The sequence below is a fragment of the Temnothorax curvispinosus genome, unplaced genomic scaffold (genome assembly GCF_003070985.1).
Source record: "Temnothorax curvispinosus isolate PA1 unplaced genomic scaffold, ASM307098v1 QBEX01013525.1, whole genome shotgun sequence".
NCBI lineage: Eukaryota > Metazoa > Arthropoda > Insecta > Hymenoptera > Formicidae > Temnothorax > Temnothorax curvispinosus.
Window position 1 is genome coordinate 43,317 of NW_020223305.1, and position 17,878 is coordinate 61,194.

At 39.7% G+C, this 17,878-nt stretch overlaps 4 protein-coding genes across 4 annotated transcripts; 3 read left to right on the plus strand and 1 right to left on the minus strand.

Annotated features, from left to right (window-relative positions):
- Window positions 1–378: 378 nt before the first annotated feature.
- On the plus strand, window positions 379–4,098 carry LOC112463666 (probable hydroxyacid-oxoacid transhydrogenase, mitochondrial). Its single transcript, XM_025030167.1, has 8 exons — window positions 379–548; window positions 1,017–1,125; window positions 1,526–1,789; window positions 2,233–2,465; window positions 2,543–2,776; window positions 3,178–3,340; window positions 3,509–3,790; window positions 3,933–4,098. The coding sequence occupies exons 1-8, from the start codon at window positions 496–498 to the stop codon at window positions 4,014–4,016; spliced, it is 1,422 nt and encodes a 473-aa protein (XP_024885935.1). The 5' UTR covers window positions 379–495; the 3' UTR covers window positions 4,017–4,098.
- Window positions 4,099–4,198: 100 nt separating this feature from the next.
- On the plus strand, window positions 4,199–7,238 carry LOC112463667 (glyceraldehyde-3-phosphate dehydrogenase-like). Its single transcript, XM_025030168.1, has 7 exons — window positions 4,199–4,727; window positions 4,809–4,932; window positions 5,228–5,343; window positions 5,620–5,877; window positions 6,161–6,336; window positions 6,596–6,790; window positions 6,969–7,238. The coding sequence occupies exons 1-7, from the start codon at window positions 4,650–4,652 to the stop codon at window positions 7,087–7,089; spliced, it is 1,068 nt and encodes a 355-aa protein (XP_024885936.1). The 5' UTR covers window positions 4,199–4,649; the 3' UTR covers window positions 7,090–7,238.
- A 665-nt stretch (window positions 7,239–7,903) lies between these two features.
- LOC112463661 (glyceraldehyde-3-phosphate dehydrogenase-like) lies at window positions 7,904–11,974 on the plus strand. The gene is made up of 5 exons (XM_025030159.1): window positions 7,904–8,010; window positions 10,007–10,103; window positions 10,188–10,427; window positions 10,515–10,769; window positions 10,861–11,974. Exons 2-5 carry the CDS (start codon window positions 10,026–10,028, stop codon window positions 11,287–11,289), a joined length of 1,002 nt encoding a protein of 333 aa, XP_024885927.1. The 5' UTR covers window positions 7,904–8,010; window positions 10,007–10,025; the 3' UTR covers window positions 11,290–11,974.
- Window positions 11,975–12,332: 358 nt separating this feature from the next.
- Window positions 12,333–16,954, minus strand: LOC112463660 (ralBP1-associated Eps domain-containing protein 1). Its single transcript, XM_025030158.1, has 5 exons — window positions 16,399–16,954; window positions 14,675–15,959; window positions 14,516–14,580; window positions 14,145–14,358; window positions 12,333–13,908 (listed from the first exon to the last, which is right to left on the minus strand). The coding sequence occupies exons 1-5, from the start codon at window positions 16,570–16,572 to the stop codon at window positions 13,727–13,729; spliced, it is 1,920 nt and encodes a 639-aa protein (XP_024885926.1). The 5' UTR covers window positions 16,573–16,954; the 3' UTR covers window positions 12,333–13,726.
- Window positions 16,955–17,878: the final 924 nt, after the last annotated feature.

Sequence of the window (17,878 nt, forward strand, 5' to 3'; positions counted from 1 at the left end):
ACAAGATGTGCCGCAAACATCATCAGAAGGTATATAGTAATATTATTATAGGTCATCCGTGAAAATATATAATATATTAAATAAAGTATTATATTTTTCTTTTTGTATTAATGAGTGACTTTTTTTATTTAACATTTTTTTTAAGTAACAAATTCGATTCACTTTATTCAATGTTAATGTTCAGATTTTCGTTTCAAAAATCGGGATTTTAACAATTATCTTTTAGTCTGAACGAGACTAACAGCGAGCAGCACTAAACGTAGCTCGACAAAGTTCTATTGATACAGTCCTGTTCACATATGAATACGAACACATGGATAATAGAGCCACTTCATCAAGTGGTAAACACGTGCAGTAAAAGGAGGGGGAGTACGAACCGGTTGTAGATTATTAAGTCGGGAATGAAGCACGACAGTCGACAGTTCGTGGAGAACGTTACTCCGCAACATTTTCAATCGAAAGATTTAGACGATCACTCCTAAAAAAATATTTAAAATGCTGCCGAGACGACGCGTCATTGACCTTCTGCAAGTGATTTCATCCCAGTCGTAAGTAAACTATCGCATATCTAAAAATCTTTATATAAAAAAAAGTAGATAATATAATAGTGACGTCAAATAAATCGCGAAGTGTTTTAATTCTATCACAAATTAATAAATATGATAGAAATAAATTTATTTAAGAAAATAGATTATGTCTTCACTTATCTAAGAATAATATATTAGTATTAGCAGCCATAAATATAATATTTAGAATGCTATTTTATATTATTAAAGTAGTGAAAGTAATTTCTATCGGCTTTATAAAAATATATAAGAAACGTAAGAAATATGAGAAGAGAGGAAGATAACGATATCAGTGACAATCTATCAGACGAGTCTACGTGTGTCAATCCATTATAAAAATAGCGCATTAATTCGATAACGATTCTTAATAGACTTATTTTGGGATAGAATGGTGTTAAAAATTTAATGGCAAACGCGGAATATAAACTTTAAATTATTCTGAATTTTTAGATGCAGATGTCCAGCGCATGGAAATCCAGGAGCTACTAGCGTACGGGATCACGGAAAAGCTCGGAGCACTGCAGCAAATGTCACAAGCGACAAGGAATATGCTTTCGAGGTAAAAAATGTGTAAGAAGAGAGAAATTATTAAAAGCTCTCTTTAAAGTGCATGTCAATGTGTTGATTTTATCGCAAATACCACGATTATGTAATCGAAAGTCTCCCGCGTTGTTTAGTCAGATAAGAACTGTTTTTACAGCAACTGTACTCGATGCTGCATATTCGAGTTCCTGATAATAATCTGAATTTTATTTATAACATGTCATTTTATTTATAACATGTCTTTTCCCGGGTAGTTAAATCCGATCTACTACAATAGATGTTAAATTCTCTTTAATAATTTAATTTTTTTCTTCTTATCGCTAAACATTTAAAATAATGCAATCTATTAATTTATGACACCTCTATATATTAATTTATGTATTATGTAAATTATTAGAAGTTGCGTAAAATTTTAGATGGCCTGTTCTACGGTGCGGTATGGAGTAGGAGTAACGAGAGAGTTAGGAATGGACATACAAAATTTGGGAGCGAAGAAAACGTGTCTGATGACAGATCCTAACTTGGTGAATTTAACTCCCGTGAAAACTGCCATTAACAGCCTCTCCAAATATGGAGTTCAATTCGAGATTTACGATAAAGTACGCGTAGAACCAACTGAGCAGAGCTTACAAGATTCGATCGAGTTTGCCAAGCGTGGAAATTTCGACGCTTTTGTAGCGGTACGTATACAAGAAACGCGATAAAAGACTATAAAGAGAAAGAGAGTACGACTGACTCTTAATGTCGCGTTCTTTTTTTAAATCAATATATATAAATATCTTTTTGTTATCTTATTAAAATAATCTGTTTATTTTTATTACATATCATATTTTTAATTATTAGATATCTAATCATATTATATGATTATCATTGGTGATGGTTTCCTGTTGCCTTCCACATCGTAATATCACAGCCGCCTAATCAGTGATTGGCGTCTGTGAATGTTCAGTATCGGGCCTGTCGAGAATCCTCCCCAGCCTCGATCTGACAGTGACTCTAGCTGCTGCCCTATGTCTCACTTGTTCTTTTATCGCCTCTTACGACAGGCAGAACATACCATGGGACTATTCTACCCCGGTCCCATACGGGGGGAGATTGTTATTAAATTATTATTAATCCGCAGGTTGGCGGTGGTTCCGTGATTGATACCTGCAAAGCGGCAAATCTGTACAGCTGCGATCCAGACGCCGACTTCTTGGATTACGTGAATGCCCCGATTGGGAAAGGTAAACCGATCCAAGTTCCTCTGAAACCGCTCGTCGCCGTTCCGACAACTTCCGGTACCGGTTCTGAGACAACTGGAGTGTCCATCTTCGATTATCGGCCCCTAAAAGCCAAAACGGGGATCGCAAACAGGTAAACGTTCATTATACGTCGTTGGATTGAAAGAAGATATGCAAAAAGAAATTAATTCATTAACTCTTTAATCGCAGAGCTCTACGTCCAACGTTGGGAATCATCGATCCCAAGCACACTCTGACTTTACCGGAGAGAGTATGCGCTTACTCCGGTTTCGACGTGCTCTGCCACGCTTTGGAATCCTTTACGGCGATACCCTATACAGAGAGGACGCCGTGCCCATCGAATCCAATTCTGAGACCAGCTTATCAAGGCAGCAATCCTGTCAGCGATGTCTGGGCGCGATATGCTCTTCAAGTTATGCGCAAGTAATTAATCAGTCAATTACTTAAACACAATTGCGTCAATCCAATATCTGTGCATCTATCTACTCTAAACCACAGATATTCCAAATCAGAAGAATAGTGGTTGAATTTTTATCAAGAGATAGAATTACGAAGTTATATAATATTAAAATATAAAGCACTATTCTAATTAATATTAAAATAAATGTATTAATTTTACAAAGCTATCTCTCTTAGCAAATATTAAAAACGCTAAAACAGTTTGATATTTTCTTAATTTTTCATTAATTTCATAAACATAAAATGTAATATTAAAATCTAAGGACTAAAAGAAATATACGTTGTTTAAAATTTACTTTATAAAACACATAAATTAATAAATGATATTTGTAGTTAATATTAATAATATTTGATCTCTTGCATAGATATTTCAAGCGAGCAGTTTACAATCAAGATGATTTGGAAGCGAGGAGTCATATGCATTTAGCAAGTACAATGGCGGGCGTTGGTTTCGGAAATGCTGGTGTTCATCTTTGTCATGGACTTTCGTATCCTATCAGCGGAAACGTTCGAAATTTCCAACCAAAAGTAATTATAAACTTCAAATATAATATTCCTTTTCTTGCGATCTCTTCTTTATCTCTTATTTAGAATATATCTTTTAAATTATACTATTTTCCTGTATCTCTTCTATATAGAGATACAGAACTAATTATTTGAAATTCTTTGATGTTTTTATTAAATCGCTACTTTAAGGGATACAGCGATGATCATCCCATAGTTCCTCATGGCCTATCTGTGGTGATCTCCGCGCCAGCCGTGTTTTCTTTTATCGGAAGCGCATGTCCAGAGAGGCATCTGGAAGCTGCGGAACTGCTCGGTGTAGACGTCAAGAATTCCAAGCGGGCTGACGCGGGAAAAATTTTGGCCGACACCGTGAAGGAATACATGCGCGTTATGAAAATTGAAAACGGTTTGACAGAACTCGGTTTCAAAAAAGAAGACATTCCTACGTTAGTTCAAGGCACTTTACCTCAGGTAAATTCAGTGCGCCATGTATTCCTTATCAAATGGAAAAAATGTAACACAATAACATACATAAAATGTAGCAGTAATGATCAGGGTACATTCTCCTTTTTAAAGACATCAAAAATTGAAATTTCTTTCTTTCTGTTTTCAGCATCGCATCACAAAATTGGCTCCACGTGAACAGTCTGAAGAAGATCTTGCGCAGTTATTGGAAAATTCATTCACCATTTATTAATGGTCACTTAATATTTATACGAAATTAACGTTTCGTTAAGTGTACATAAATAAAAGTGTAATAAGTAAAGACTATTTTTATACAATAAACAATAGGATTTATAAGAAAACGTACAACTTTTATTTAATGATTTGAAAGATTCGCGTTGCTAAATGTAAAATAAAAAGTTTTAATTAGTTTAGAAGTGACTGCTTTATATATAAGTTATTAGAGAATAAAACAACTTTCAAAAAGGATTTTTAGTAAAGTAAATACAACGCATAATATACAGGATGTTTCAGGATCCATGGGACAAAGTAAGAACCCGTGCAATTATGCTGAAATGAGGCTCACCCAAAAATCGGGTGGGATACGCACATAAAAAGAAAGCACGTGGTGATCTTCGGACAATAAACGCGCGCGAAGACAGCCACATAATGTCCTCTCTGTTTCTCGTATTCTCACTGTATTCTTTTCTATTTTTATTTTTATTTTATAGACAACTTCACGGTGTCATAATGTTTTCTGGAAAGTTTTGTAATGAGCTTCACACTATTTACCATTTACAACAAAATGTCATTCGAGATTTTTAAACCCCTTTCTCCTTTTCTTTAAATATAAATTGTTAAAAAAGACTAAAATAGAAATAAAATTATGGCAGTTGTAGGAATTAATGGATTTGGAAGAATAGGGAGAATGTGTCTTCGCGCTTGCCTCGAGAAGCGCATTGATGCAAGTTTGCGATTATAAAAAAATATAAGTATAATGTATTACACTGATTAAAACTCAACAATATAATGATAAATATCACAGGTAAAATTAATCAACGATCCATTCCTTACAACGGAATATATGATATATCTTTTTAAACACGACTCTACTCACGGGCCACATCCTTTGTCCCTGGAATGCGACAATGAGTTTATAGTTAGTGGTGGTAAATACAATTTTAGTTTCTTTACAATTTAAAAAACTAAATCTCAAGTTATTAAAATTTTATCTTGTTTTGTGTATCTTATGAGTACTGCAGATTTTAATAAACTTAATATTCTCTAAACATAAAATGAAAAGTATTCGCATATAACTCCTGCAATTGCCGGAAAATTTTTTGCGCTTTATTAAAATTTATTTCAGTTCCTGCACGCTTACTTTTCATTTTACTTAACATTTAAGAACATGATATAAACATTATTTTATATAAACAATCATAAACGTATTTATCGTTCAATGAGAGACCAGAATCGCTACATCACATGAAAAGCAACCGTGGAAAATACCATGGAAGAATAAAGGAGTGACGTACGTAATAGAAGCTAGCGGAGCATTCACAACACTAGAGAAAGCCAGCGTAAGATTTTAAATTTATATTTTTCTTTGTAACGGGATGTTAAATATGGAAAACTATTGATTCGCTAGAAACTCAAAAATAAAAGGAAGAAGTATTGATTTTATAACAGTTACTATATTTATATATTTGTAACATTTGTTATATTATTGGACTTACAATTAAATAAGTCTCCTCAAACTATTCTAGTATTCTATAATCTTCATGCAGCACATCCTATATTATATGTTAAGTTAACCGACGTATCTGTATCAAAAATAAAAATAGTATATTATGCAGTTGCACATCGACGGCGGCGCAAAAAAAGTTATCATCACCGCACCGTCGATCGATGCACCGATGCTCGTTTTCGGAGTCAATCACACTTGTTACAATCCCAAGAGAGACGGTGTCATTTCTGCGACGTCCTGCACCACGAATTGCGCAGCTCCAATCGTCAAAATTATGCACGACAACTTCGAGGTTCTCGAGGCGATGATCACCAGCATACACGCGGTGACAGCATCCCAAAATACCGTGGACGGTCCGGTAGAAAAGGTTCCTTAATAATGACTCGTTCTAAGAAATGGGTCCTCCTTCTTTACGCTTTTTCTCTCTTTATTTATTTAATCCGATGAGCATGAGTGAAAAATAAAAGACCGATAAAAAAATGCGCGTCTTTTCCGGTTATTCAATTATAAATCTGTGGCGCAATAGAATATATATTTTTGTCCTATCTATATATATATAATTATTTATTCTTGCACAGCGGGTTAAAGAACCTAAATAATCGTTATAAAAGTTTCATGTATGTGCTTCGCACGATTATATTTTGTCGCAGCTTCGACCTACGGCATTGTGGAGGGACGGTAGGGGCGCGCTCCAGAATATCATTCCGACCGCGACCGGCGCGGCCAAGTCATTAGCCAAAATTATCCCTGAGCTGAAAGGCAAGATTTCAGCCATCGCGTTCAGGGTACCGATCCCCAACGTTTCATTGTGCGACATGACATTCAGGTAATTGGCGCGGATGCGGAGTTCACCGGACAACTGACCCATAAAATCCGGCATGCGTAACATTATATTCTCGTTGCACTGATGTAAAAAAAAAAAAACGTGTACTCGGTTTCACATAAGGCGCGACTGTGCAATTTTATTTACGTAACTTTACGTTTGATCAAAATTAAATTGTCATGTTCGACGCTATAACAATAAGTTCGATTCTTGTACGTGCCACTAGAAACGTTTCTGATCTCTGCCTGATACCCCGCCTCAGGGTCAACAAACCGACGACGTACGAGGAAGTGAAAGAGACGATGAGAGAAGCGGCCGAGGGACAGCTGAGAGACGTGCTGGGATACACGGAGGACGACTGCGTGTCGTCGGACTTCAACCACACGACTTATTCTTGCGTGTTCGACGCCAAGGCGGGCATTCCGCAGACCAGCACTTTCATCAAGATCGTCGCTTGGTATAATAACGCCACCCACGTCGTCATAAAACTCAATTTATAAAGAAATATATTATCCCAAATACGCAACCTATGCCTGATATACGTAATTTTTACAAGTCAAAGATGCAATTTCTTCGATCGCGCAAAAATTTTGATATCTAGGTACTTGATGCTGAGATCTTTCATTTTTCCTCAGGTACGACAACGAATATGGTTATGCGTATCGTATAACCGATTTGGTTCAATACATGTATAACGCCGATTCCGGTAATGTTCCTGTAACTGCTGGACAAGTTCTCGAGCATGATGATGATTAGGAGAACAACTTATCAAAGTTAAAACTTAAAATTCGAATACGCACTTGTATTCTATTTTAAACCCTTGCGAATACGCATCTTATAATTTTTATGCAACTATCCTCTTCTAAAATAATATTAAAAGATATCGAGTTTAAACAACAAACGAATTTAACAACACACACAATTTATCTTTTTCTAATATCTTATGTGCACAATATCCTCTGCAACTATTTTCGAATTTTATTATTTACAGTTTGTTATATTTTTAATAAATTTCAGTTTGTATGTAGATTATATATCTACTAATAAGAATCTTATTTATAATTTCATGGTCATGTAACATGAAAAACTTTTGTAAAATCAAAATTTATATATACACATTATATATAAATTATAAAATATATTACAAAAATATATTAGATATCAAATTATAAAAATAAACTATAAATATAATAATTATAATTATAAATGAAGTAAAATATAAATAAAGCAATTAATTATAAACAAAACAAATATTTTAGTTAAAATTCTGTTTCAAAATCTAGCACAAATTTTTATAGACCCTCAAAAAATCTGTTCCGAAGTAATTACAAAATTATTATTAGAGAAAGCTATATGCTGTAAGTTACATATTATAATTACGTATTACGTCTGCGTAACTAAGCTGTTGATGCTTGTCATGCTAATGATAAAAGTAAATCCTCTTCGACGATAAATAAATATCCAAAGAGATCGACGAAAGAGTTAATATACATCGGCACCGGCGCGGTTGAACTTCGCGGCGCGCCAACATGTCGACAATCGATAATCAAGCCACGTGATCTCCCGAACGTCGGCGATGGAGCACGAAGCTCCGTTTTATATCATCGCACCCGTGCCCTTCAAATGACACTACTTCGTTAGTAGCCGCGGTGGACGGAACTGATTTTTTGGTACGCGGTGAGTATCTCTTCCACTAGTTCCACTTGACGTGTATCCCCATTTTCTCTCTCTTCTCGCTCCTGGGTGAAATCCATCATCATCGTTCGCCCCGATCGTCATTTTTCCTGACGGACGTTGCGTACGTGCGACACACATAACCGTCAAAAATCGCGTCTGCCATCCCGCGAGACGTATGTACGCCGCACCGGCCATTCTCGTGACGTCGCTCGGTCACCAGTAAAGTATCAAGTATCTCCCGTATAGTCGCGGAGACGATCCGGTTGTATTCCTGCGAGAGAGAGAGAGAAGCGCGGCGTGAGATCGAGGAGATGATGTAACAACCGGGCGGTGCGATACCTTTCCCGCGACCTTCGCGACGCTCGACGGAATCCCTTCGCCGGGTTCGCCCGATGACGCGGATGGCGACCGTTAAACGGCCCTCGCGCGGTCAATATTATCGCTCGACGATTGCACGGCTGTACTAGCGTTCGATCACGATGTAATGAGACGGGACTGCGATTCTACGGGATATTGTTAGGCATTCACAGCCCGATCTTATATTTGACATCGCCTTCGGGACGATCTTGAGAAGCTATTCGGTCGTTTTATTGAATTTAAGGTGATTTTGAGTAATAAGATCGGATTGTGAATACCGCCCTTAGTTGACCTTAGCTCATATTAATTTGGAAATTAATCGTCATGCGTGTCACGTGTAATTACTGTATCATTGATTTTACATTTTGATTAATGACCCCTCCGCTTATTAAATCTAGCTATTCTCGTGCTTTACCTTCAATCATATATTTAGTCAATTATTTGTACTTTTAAGTATTTGAAGGATACCAAAACAATGTTTTCGTTTTTTCTAAATATAAATAAGCGTATAATAAACCGCGATTTTTTGCGTTTTGGCGAGTTGCTGTAAAGAAACGAGTTTCTGACCTAACATTTATGAGAGAAAAACCGGTTTGTCTTTGATTGTATGAATAAGTACAAAATCGCGAGCAAAATCGTCGTAATTTCGGCTTTCAAATACACATAATTGTTAAAAAATTAGTTATAAAAATAGCTCGCGCTTCTGTCAGAACAAATTCGATTGCGCAAAGTTGTAGATATCGTAATATACTTCGATAAAAAGTTATTTCTGTCCGCGTTAAAAACCGCGAGTATCGCTAAATTAAATTTAATCAGGACTCGAAGTGGCCGGAAGTCCGATAGTCCGAATAGATTTTTCTCCCGATTCGGATCACGTTAGATGATACGCGGTTGCATCGCGATGCGCGGCGATTTGATAATCCCACTGATCCCACTCACGCGAGGTCATGATCATCCTCATGGACACCGGGATGTCGAAGAACTTGGACACACCCGTCCCCCCTTTGACCTTGCCTGACCTACGAGATTCCCCGGCGGTGCCCAATCGGCGATCGTGTCGCCGAGGCGTGTGCCAAGATTGTCGCCACCGCAGCTTTGAAGACAAATTCAAGACTAATTGTAAATAACGTTTACGTCGCGCTCGAAATTACGTAAGCGGCCGCGAAATCTCTGATAGTTCCGCTGCATTTATAATCCCCATTGTATTTTTAGCAATAAATGTATGAGGAAGATTTTTCAGTTTATCCATCGCTGACAGATCTTAACAGCACAATGTACTAATTAAATTAAATAAAACAAAACTCTGATACGGTGAAGAAGAATTGATAGTTTTCGATTATGCGGTTATGCCTATGTGATGAATATCAATTGTCGTTTACGCGATATTTATGAGCATCCTTGAAACGCGATTAATATTCTGAAAATAGCAGGGAAGCAGCGAATGATGGATCATCATGCGTCGCACATCTATTTATACTTTAACCTAACGTCCAATGATCTTCGCTACTGGAATTTGTTGATTAACGATGAGACTCGTTCTCGCGCACCTGTTTCACATGGCCATCCCAGTCTCCCTGACCGCGGTCGCGCGGAAAACGCGTGGCGCAACGTCTTGTAACGCTTTTGTCCGATTTTCCAGTTGCAAACAAGACGACGACATGAGCAAAATCGGAATTAACGGATTTGGCCGTATCGGCCGTCTCGTGCTGAGGGCTTCCCTGGAGCGCGGTGGTCAGGTATGTGTTGAAAGTAGAGCTGCGATCCGCAAGTCGGTCGAAGCCGCGCTCGTTTTACCTAATCCGAGTTCTCTGTCAAACCAGGTCGTCGCCATCAATGACCCTTTCATCGGTCTCGATTACATGGTCTACATGTTCAAGTATGACTCCACCCACGGTAAGTTCAAGGGAGAAGTCAAGGTCGATGGCAACAATCTCGTCGTAAACGGAAACAAGATTGCCGTCTTCGCCGAGCGCGATCCGAAGGCGATCCCGTGGGGGAAGGCCGGCGCGGAGTACGTCGTCGAGTCGACCGGCGTGTTCACGACCATCGAAAAGGCATCTGTACGTGAAATTCGACCGAAAAGTCGTTTATTTCATTAGAATCCTCGTTTACACCTATGAGTTCAATGTTCTTCGGTGTATTTGCAGGCTCACTTGGAAGGCGGCGCCAAGAAAGTTATCATCTCCGCCCCGTCGGCTGACGCGCCGATGTTCGTCGTCGGTGTGAACTTGGAAGCTTACGATCCGAGCTTCAAGATCGTCTCCAACGCCTCGTGCACCACCAACTGCTTAGCACCTCTCGCCAAAGTGGTCCACGACAACTTTGAGATCGTCGAGGGCCTCATGACAACCGTACACGCGATCACGGCCACCCAGAAGACCGTCGACGGACCTTCCGGCAAGGTGTGTGTACGATACTGTAGCTGTTTATCAAGAGAAATCATTCGAGATTGTCGTTATGTAACATCATTTATCATGCTTTTTCCGGTAACAGCTGTGGCGTGACGGCCGTGGTGCAGCACAAAATATTATCCCCGCTGCGACTGGAGCGGCCAAGGCAGTTGGCAAGGTCATTCCCGCCCTCAACGGGAAACTTACTGGCATGGCTTTCCGCGTACCCGTGCACAATGTGTCCGTGGTCGACTTGACGGTTCGACTTGCCAAGCCTGCCTCCTACGACGCTATTAAAGCCAAAGTGAAGGAGGCTGCTGAAGGTCCTCTGAAGGGTATCCTGGGCTACACCGAAGATGACGTTGTCTCGTCCGATTTCATCGGCGACAATCACTCCAGCATCTTCGACGCCAAGGCTGGCATCCCTCTAAACGACAACTTCGTTAAACTGATCTCGTGGTACGACAACGAGTTCGGTTACTCCAGCCGAGTTATCGATTTGATCAAATTCATGCAGAGCAAAGACAACTAAATAGTCTTTAGAAGTCGATTGTTTATCCGTGTCCTTCTAGCTCCGCGGTTTCGCCATATCGCGAAGTCACTGTATGGAGCATATCATTGTGAAAAAAGCTGCTGTAAGAAACACTCTGTATTAATCGGCATCATTATTAATTTCTAGCAGATATCTATACTCGGAGTATAAAACCAAAGAATGCTAGCATACATTCTTTCTCGCACAGTCAATAGAATTATAGATAAAGCGACGTCTCTTCGTCGCTGATTGAGATACAAAATAAGACAGGCTCTAGTGTTCGTATCTAAAGATCTATATATTTACCTTGTTACTATTAGAGTCAGTGAAACAGACATGTAAATGTGAGTATTCTAACTTTACATATTATACAGTAGAGCCTGTTTAATCGCGAAGTACGCATTACGTAAAATCAGACATGTGTGACAATAGAATTATAGCTCAAGTCTGTTGTACTAAATTTATTATCGAGCGCAATTTTATTTATCGAATTTCGTCAGCGCATCACCATGTGTACGGAGGTTTTATTATGTAGAATTGTAATTGCAGTACTCAACTTTCATCATTCGTTCATTCATTCATATTCAAGAGATGTTTACAAGTATTTGTAATTTTTTTCTTGTACGTGATTAACATTATTCTTCCATTCACACAATGATATCAATAAAAATTGTTATGAAACTAAGTAGTTTCTTTATTCGTATTTGACAGACACTTCTGTATATGTATTCTACATCATTACATTTTTTTACAGGACTGCAGATAATAAATCAGATAATTCTGACATAAGTATTAATTTCATATAATTTTTACACAATATCTATAATTACAAAAAAATCTTTGTCGTATGACTCGTTGATTTTCAAAGCTTTTACCTCTAAGTAGTCTCGTGATATTTGACAAGACAATACTGTCGATTACTGACGACAATATGTACTTCAAAATTTCGCGTTATGGCACAAAGAGTTATTAACAACGATCGCTCGGCAAATTTATTTATTCGCTATCTGTAGGAAAAATAAAAATTGGAAAATATGATGTGATGAAGGTCTTAACGTTAATTACGAATCAATATATATTTGATTGGATAGAAATGGCAATTTATATAAATAAAGCGCTGAGACTTATATAGAGCTGAGCCACAGAGACTGAATTTACAAAGAAAAAGAAAATTTTAAAATTTATTTAAATAATTTTTTTTTTATTAATAAGGCAATCCTATGCCCGTTGAGTAATCGCTACTAATAGAAATATCTGCGAAACTAGCTGAGAAGAATGTCGGTTGTATTGATTCTTGATTTTTGTTGTAGATGTGTGGCTTTGATAGATCTATATTCTTCTCAGGCCACATAGTTTCCACCAACTACAGCAACTATTTCTTAAAATCTACAATATTAGGAATCGATATAACCATCTCAAAGAATTGATACACCAAAATCGACGTACTCAACGTGAATTGATTCTGAGCATTATACACCTATATAAATTTATTTTTGAAGTATTCTGTTCCTGCAGATTCCACTTTTCTCTCCTATAGCTTTCTTCAAAATGTAACAGATATTTTATAAGTACGCTTGTTATCACGGAATAAAATATAACGTCATAACAGTCCTGATTATTCCATTTCTCCGTTGACGCCCCATCTTCTTGTCAAATTTTATAGTCATACGAAAATATAATTAGATTTTGTTGCAAACAATAAATACTTATTTGTTTTTACAATACAACTAATTCATAATAGATATTATGATTCTGTTTACGGCAAAGTGTTTTTTAGAAGAGATTCATTAATAGACAGAGGGGAATATGAAATATCTTGTATAATCCTCATAAAGTTAACAAAGCACAGAAATCACAATCAGAAGTTTCAAATATCTGTACTGAAATAGAATAACAATGTGACAGATGCACTTGTATGCGCAGTGTGCTTATATTATAGAAATGTATATAAATTCGAGACGATGAAAAGGAAAGTTCTTATGCAAAAACGTAACACATACAAGTCAGTAAATCACAGGGAATTCGATAACGTAGGCTTTAAACCTGAGAGTGATTGTTTTAAATACTTTTACATATAAACGTGAAGAATAGCTGATAAACTTGACAAAAGCAAATTCGCAAATACTTTGTTATGTATCGATAAAGATCATAATCAGCTTTGTATATACATGATTCATAATTTATGTCATAGACGACATATACACTCTTCTTTCAATCTCAAGTATAAAATATCTATGTAATATTGTTTTTTTGTAAATCGCGTCCCCTGCCGCATCTGTCTGTCTACATTGATCGTTATGAATGTGGATGAATACTTCGTTGGAAAAGAGGAGTTCTAGACTAGCATAACGTATTAAATACATGTGTTTACAATGATTTGAGGACACATAATACCTCGTAGTTTCGAACGAATGAATGATAGCGAATAGTAATCACATCAAGTCAAGAGCAAGAGTTTTGCACGCAAATTTATACGTTCTTGGAACGCGCTAGCCAGTTCACGTGTCAGTTCTTCGCAAACTAAGCGTAATTCCGCATTCTTTTCCCTTAATTCTTGTAAAGTTAATTTCTTCTCCTCTTCCGCTTCATTTTTACTTTCTTCTTCGCCGCCGTCTCGTTCTGTCAAAATTAATTATTAAGCATAATTACGAAAGTAAAGGTATGAGCAAAAAAATAGTTTCAGCATCTGCTTTAGAAGTATCTCTAATATTTTAAACGAGAAATCAAGTATTTCTGCTTGATTGTATGTATCATTAACTGCATAAAATGATGAAAATTATGCTAAAAAACAAATTGTAAGTACAAATACAGAGAAAATGCTGAATGTTGAGAAATTAAATGAGATAACTTCTTACTTGGACTCGGTTTCCTATAAATATGAAATGCTCCGCAGACACCAGTGAATTGTTGAGATTGTGGTACCGTATTTTCTACAGATGATACCGTATTCTCAGGCAATTCACTTTTGGGAGAAAAGTGAGAGAAGTCAGCGACAAAAGCTTGACTTTCGCTTAACGTTCTCTGTCCCTCACCCTCACTTCTTTGGCCGACCAATTTGCGAGGCGAAGTCTGCAGCACAAAAACGGATCATTAAATCCCTGTCTTAAAAAACGTTTGTAAAAAGTTATAAATTCCGTTGTAATACCTTTTACAAGGTATATAGAATAAAAAGCATTCCTTTTTAAAAAGGGGCACAAGAGAATGTTATCGTATACAATAAACTTACAATTCCTGGCGAAATTCTAGGTGGTACAAGCGGCGGTGCCCCAAGAAAAATTTGACCATTTTTTCCTGCAAGAATACGCAAGTTTATAGCATAAGACATAAGATTTCAGTTTCGTAACCGCAGTATTGTATCGTGGAGTATCAGTAGAGCGACGTATACCTAATTTATTAAGATCAAGACTAGAACTGCGCGCGTGTGTTCTATAAGGTCTGGGTGGTGGTGGTGGCGGTGGTTCCTTCTTAGGAGTCACGATAACGGCGTCTTCGGGAGCCGCGGGTGGTTTCTTCGCGAGGGGTCGTTGCACCAACGACGCCGCAGAATGTTGCAGATCGTCATCCCCCAAGGTTGTGCAGCTGCTACTGCTGCCGTTGGCGCCCGAAGCGAGAATCGCCGCTTCGGGCGTCAAGCGCAACGGCACCGGATGCAGGATCTTCGGGTCGCGTTCGACGGCTGACTTCTGGAAATCGAAATTCACCAGCTGCAGCCCCGGGCTGGTGACCGAGGAGCTGCTCGCCCCGGTCGGCGAGTCCACGAACTTTGTCCACTCGCGATTCTTCTCGCGTACGTTCGCGGAGTTCGGCGGCGATTTTTGAGCGGCTGTCGCCGACGGGACTTGCGGCGGCGCGGCAGCTGTCGCTGTTTGCATAACCAACGGGATCGACAAGGACGGAGGTAAAACGTCGGGCAGAGGCACGTGGTTCCTCCTCAGCACGACGAGATGCATAGCCACGTAGAATTCTTGTAAACTGAGCGCCCCGTCCCTCGTGACGTCCGCGAGCTGCCAGATGCGTCGTAACTCGGAAACGGGAAGCCGCGACTTTTCGAAGAACGTTCTGGCCACCGGCCCGGCCAGAAGGCCCTCCGGATCCGATTGCAACTGTGCGAATTGCGCGGCGTAATAATCACGCTGCTCGTCGCTGATAATCCACACTTCTTCCGGCGGGAAACCCGAGCCGTCACCTTCCCCGTCACCGTCGTCGCTACTGTGACGCTCCGAGCTCTCCTCCTCGGTGCCCAACAGCTGTCTCTGCTCCTCGGAAACCAACAAGCCCTGCCAACCACCGGAAACGGAGTCCAGGATTGTCTCACCGCCCAGCATACCGTCGTTTCTCTCCTGAATCATGCTGTTCGTCGGCGTGGGAGAATCCGTGCTACCGCCAGTCTCGCGCGGAGATTCTGCCTCGCTCTCGCTTTCGGTAGTGCTCTCGGGAGGATGACGTCTACCCTTTGCTCCTCTGGTTATGTCCGGACTCCTCCTGCCTTCCTCGTCACCAGACGTCGGCCACGTAAATCGCGGCAAGGTAATAACATCCAAAGACGCAGTTATCATGTCTCGGGAGACTTCCAAACCAGCCTGGTGGCCTGCGATGAGTTTCAACACTGCGTAAAATTGCTTCTTGCCCAGATGCGTGCTACTCTTGGTTCCCATGCATACGTCCAATATCTACAAGCAAAAAAATAATAATGTATATTCATATGTAACCGAGTTTCTATGAAATGCTTCATCTGCATCTTCTTTTCTCCAAAATACATGACAACTGTCAATCTACCTGGCAACAATAACAATCTGTTTTCCGCTAAAAGTAACACGCTGCAAGAAACATGAGAATCCTCGCAAATAGCTATAGAGTATAGATCGTTGCAAGAAAGGCAAGAAGAAGTGACTCTATAATCCCCGCTGACGAATTAATCGGTTCACCTGCCACGACATAACCTCCACAAACGGACCCTGGACGTCTCGTCCGTCCCGTCCGCACGTATGTGCACCTCGGCGTGAGAATCTCTCTCCAAATACCGAGATAAATTTTATCACAATGCATTCCCCGACGGGAGGGAAATGTCAACGTCAGGTCGCGCTTTCCCCCCTGCCACCGAGAGCTCACCTTCATCGTGACATCCCGCGGCAGGCTGGCCGAGCGCAACAGCTCGGCGACTTTGATCACGGGCACGCTGTCACTGTCCGCGTTCTCGCAGCAGTAGATGAATATGTCGCCGTAGTAGCGGTGCTCGGTCGCGGTCAGATGCAGACTCGCTATCGTCAGCAGGTCCCAGTCCATCTTGACGGTCGGCGCGTCCGCGTCCGCGCGCAGCCGAGACTGCCGAGAGCGATGCCTCGCGTCCGGCTCGTCCCCGGGCCCCTCCCCGGGGTAGTCCGAGCTCGCGCTGTTCGCGTCTCGGAGCGCGGCCCGCTCTCCTTCTCGCGCAATGCTCACTACTCACGAATCCACTTCACGCTCTCTAGAGCCTCTCTGCTTGCCCTGCTTCACGGCGCGGCCGCGCTCCGTGGCGGTCGCATCTCTCTCGCGGCTCTCCGCGAGAAAAACGTCGTTCCGCGTTCGCTACCTGCAGCCTGCAGCCTGGAACCCCGGTAGTCCCGTACGCGCGATTATCGCTATCTCCGGCCTCCGACTAGTCCGGCTGGCTGGCCGACTGGCGCGATACCGCGATATTTGACATTACTATATAATCCGTGTCTACTAACTCGCCCCGGCAGAAGTGTTGACTTCTGAACGGTGGTGCGTGCGTGGTAGCTCATCCGTATTTGTGATACACTGGCTCCAGTTCTGCATTCATGATACATTAATTTCAGCTCCGTATTTATGACATGTACTTCAGCTCCGTATTTATAATATATGTTAATAAGCTTCAGCTCCGTATTTATAATATACAGATATTATAAAAATTTTAACTCCGTATTATTTATATTTTATATTATAAGCTTCGGCTCCATATATATCTGTATCATCAGCTTCATCATGAGCTTCATTATTTGAGTCTCGAGTGCGTGTCAAACTTCATAACGTGAAAACTATATCTATACCTTAGTTAGAGGTAAAGAATCGTATCTTTAGTTTTTGTCAGAACGAAGTTAATTTATACTTTTTCTAATATATCAGGAGCTTTAATTGTATAATGATAAAAGGTCTTATGGTAATTATTATACTAGTTCCTAAGATATCATGTTTAGAATGTCGTATTAGAAATTTTCTCTAAATTTATAATAGTGGAGATTCTTTGCCTCTAAGGTACAGATATAACAATTTCAATGCCTTTTGCATTTATTTTACTTACGCACTAAGCTGCTAACAATTAAGACTTAGAACGAAACAGCAATATTTAGACTGGTCAGCGTAATATATTTCATGATTCATATCACTCTGATCTAACGATACCTCAACACGAGCATCGAAGTTGAAAGATCGAAATGTTTCATAAGTAATAGCCGTAACAATGAACATGGAAATTACATTATATCGTCGATACTTCGCTATCATGCACTACTTTCTTTTTTTCGTACAGAAATAAATTCGATACTGTCCGATGATCGTTCGCATTTAATACAGTTTTTTTTTAATTCTTCGC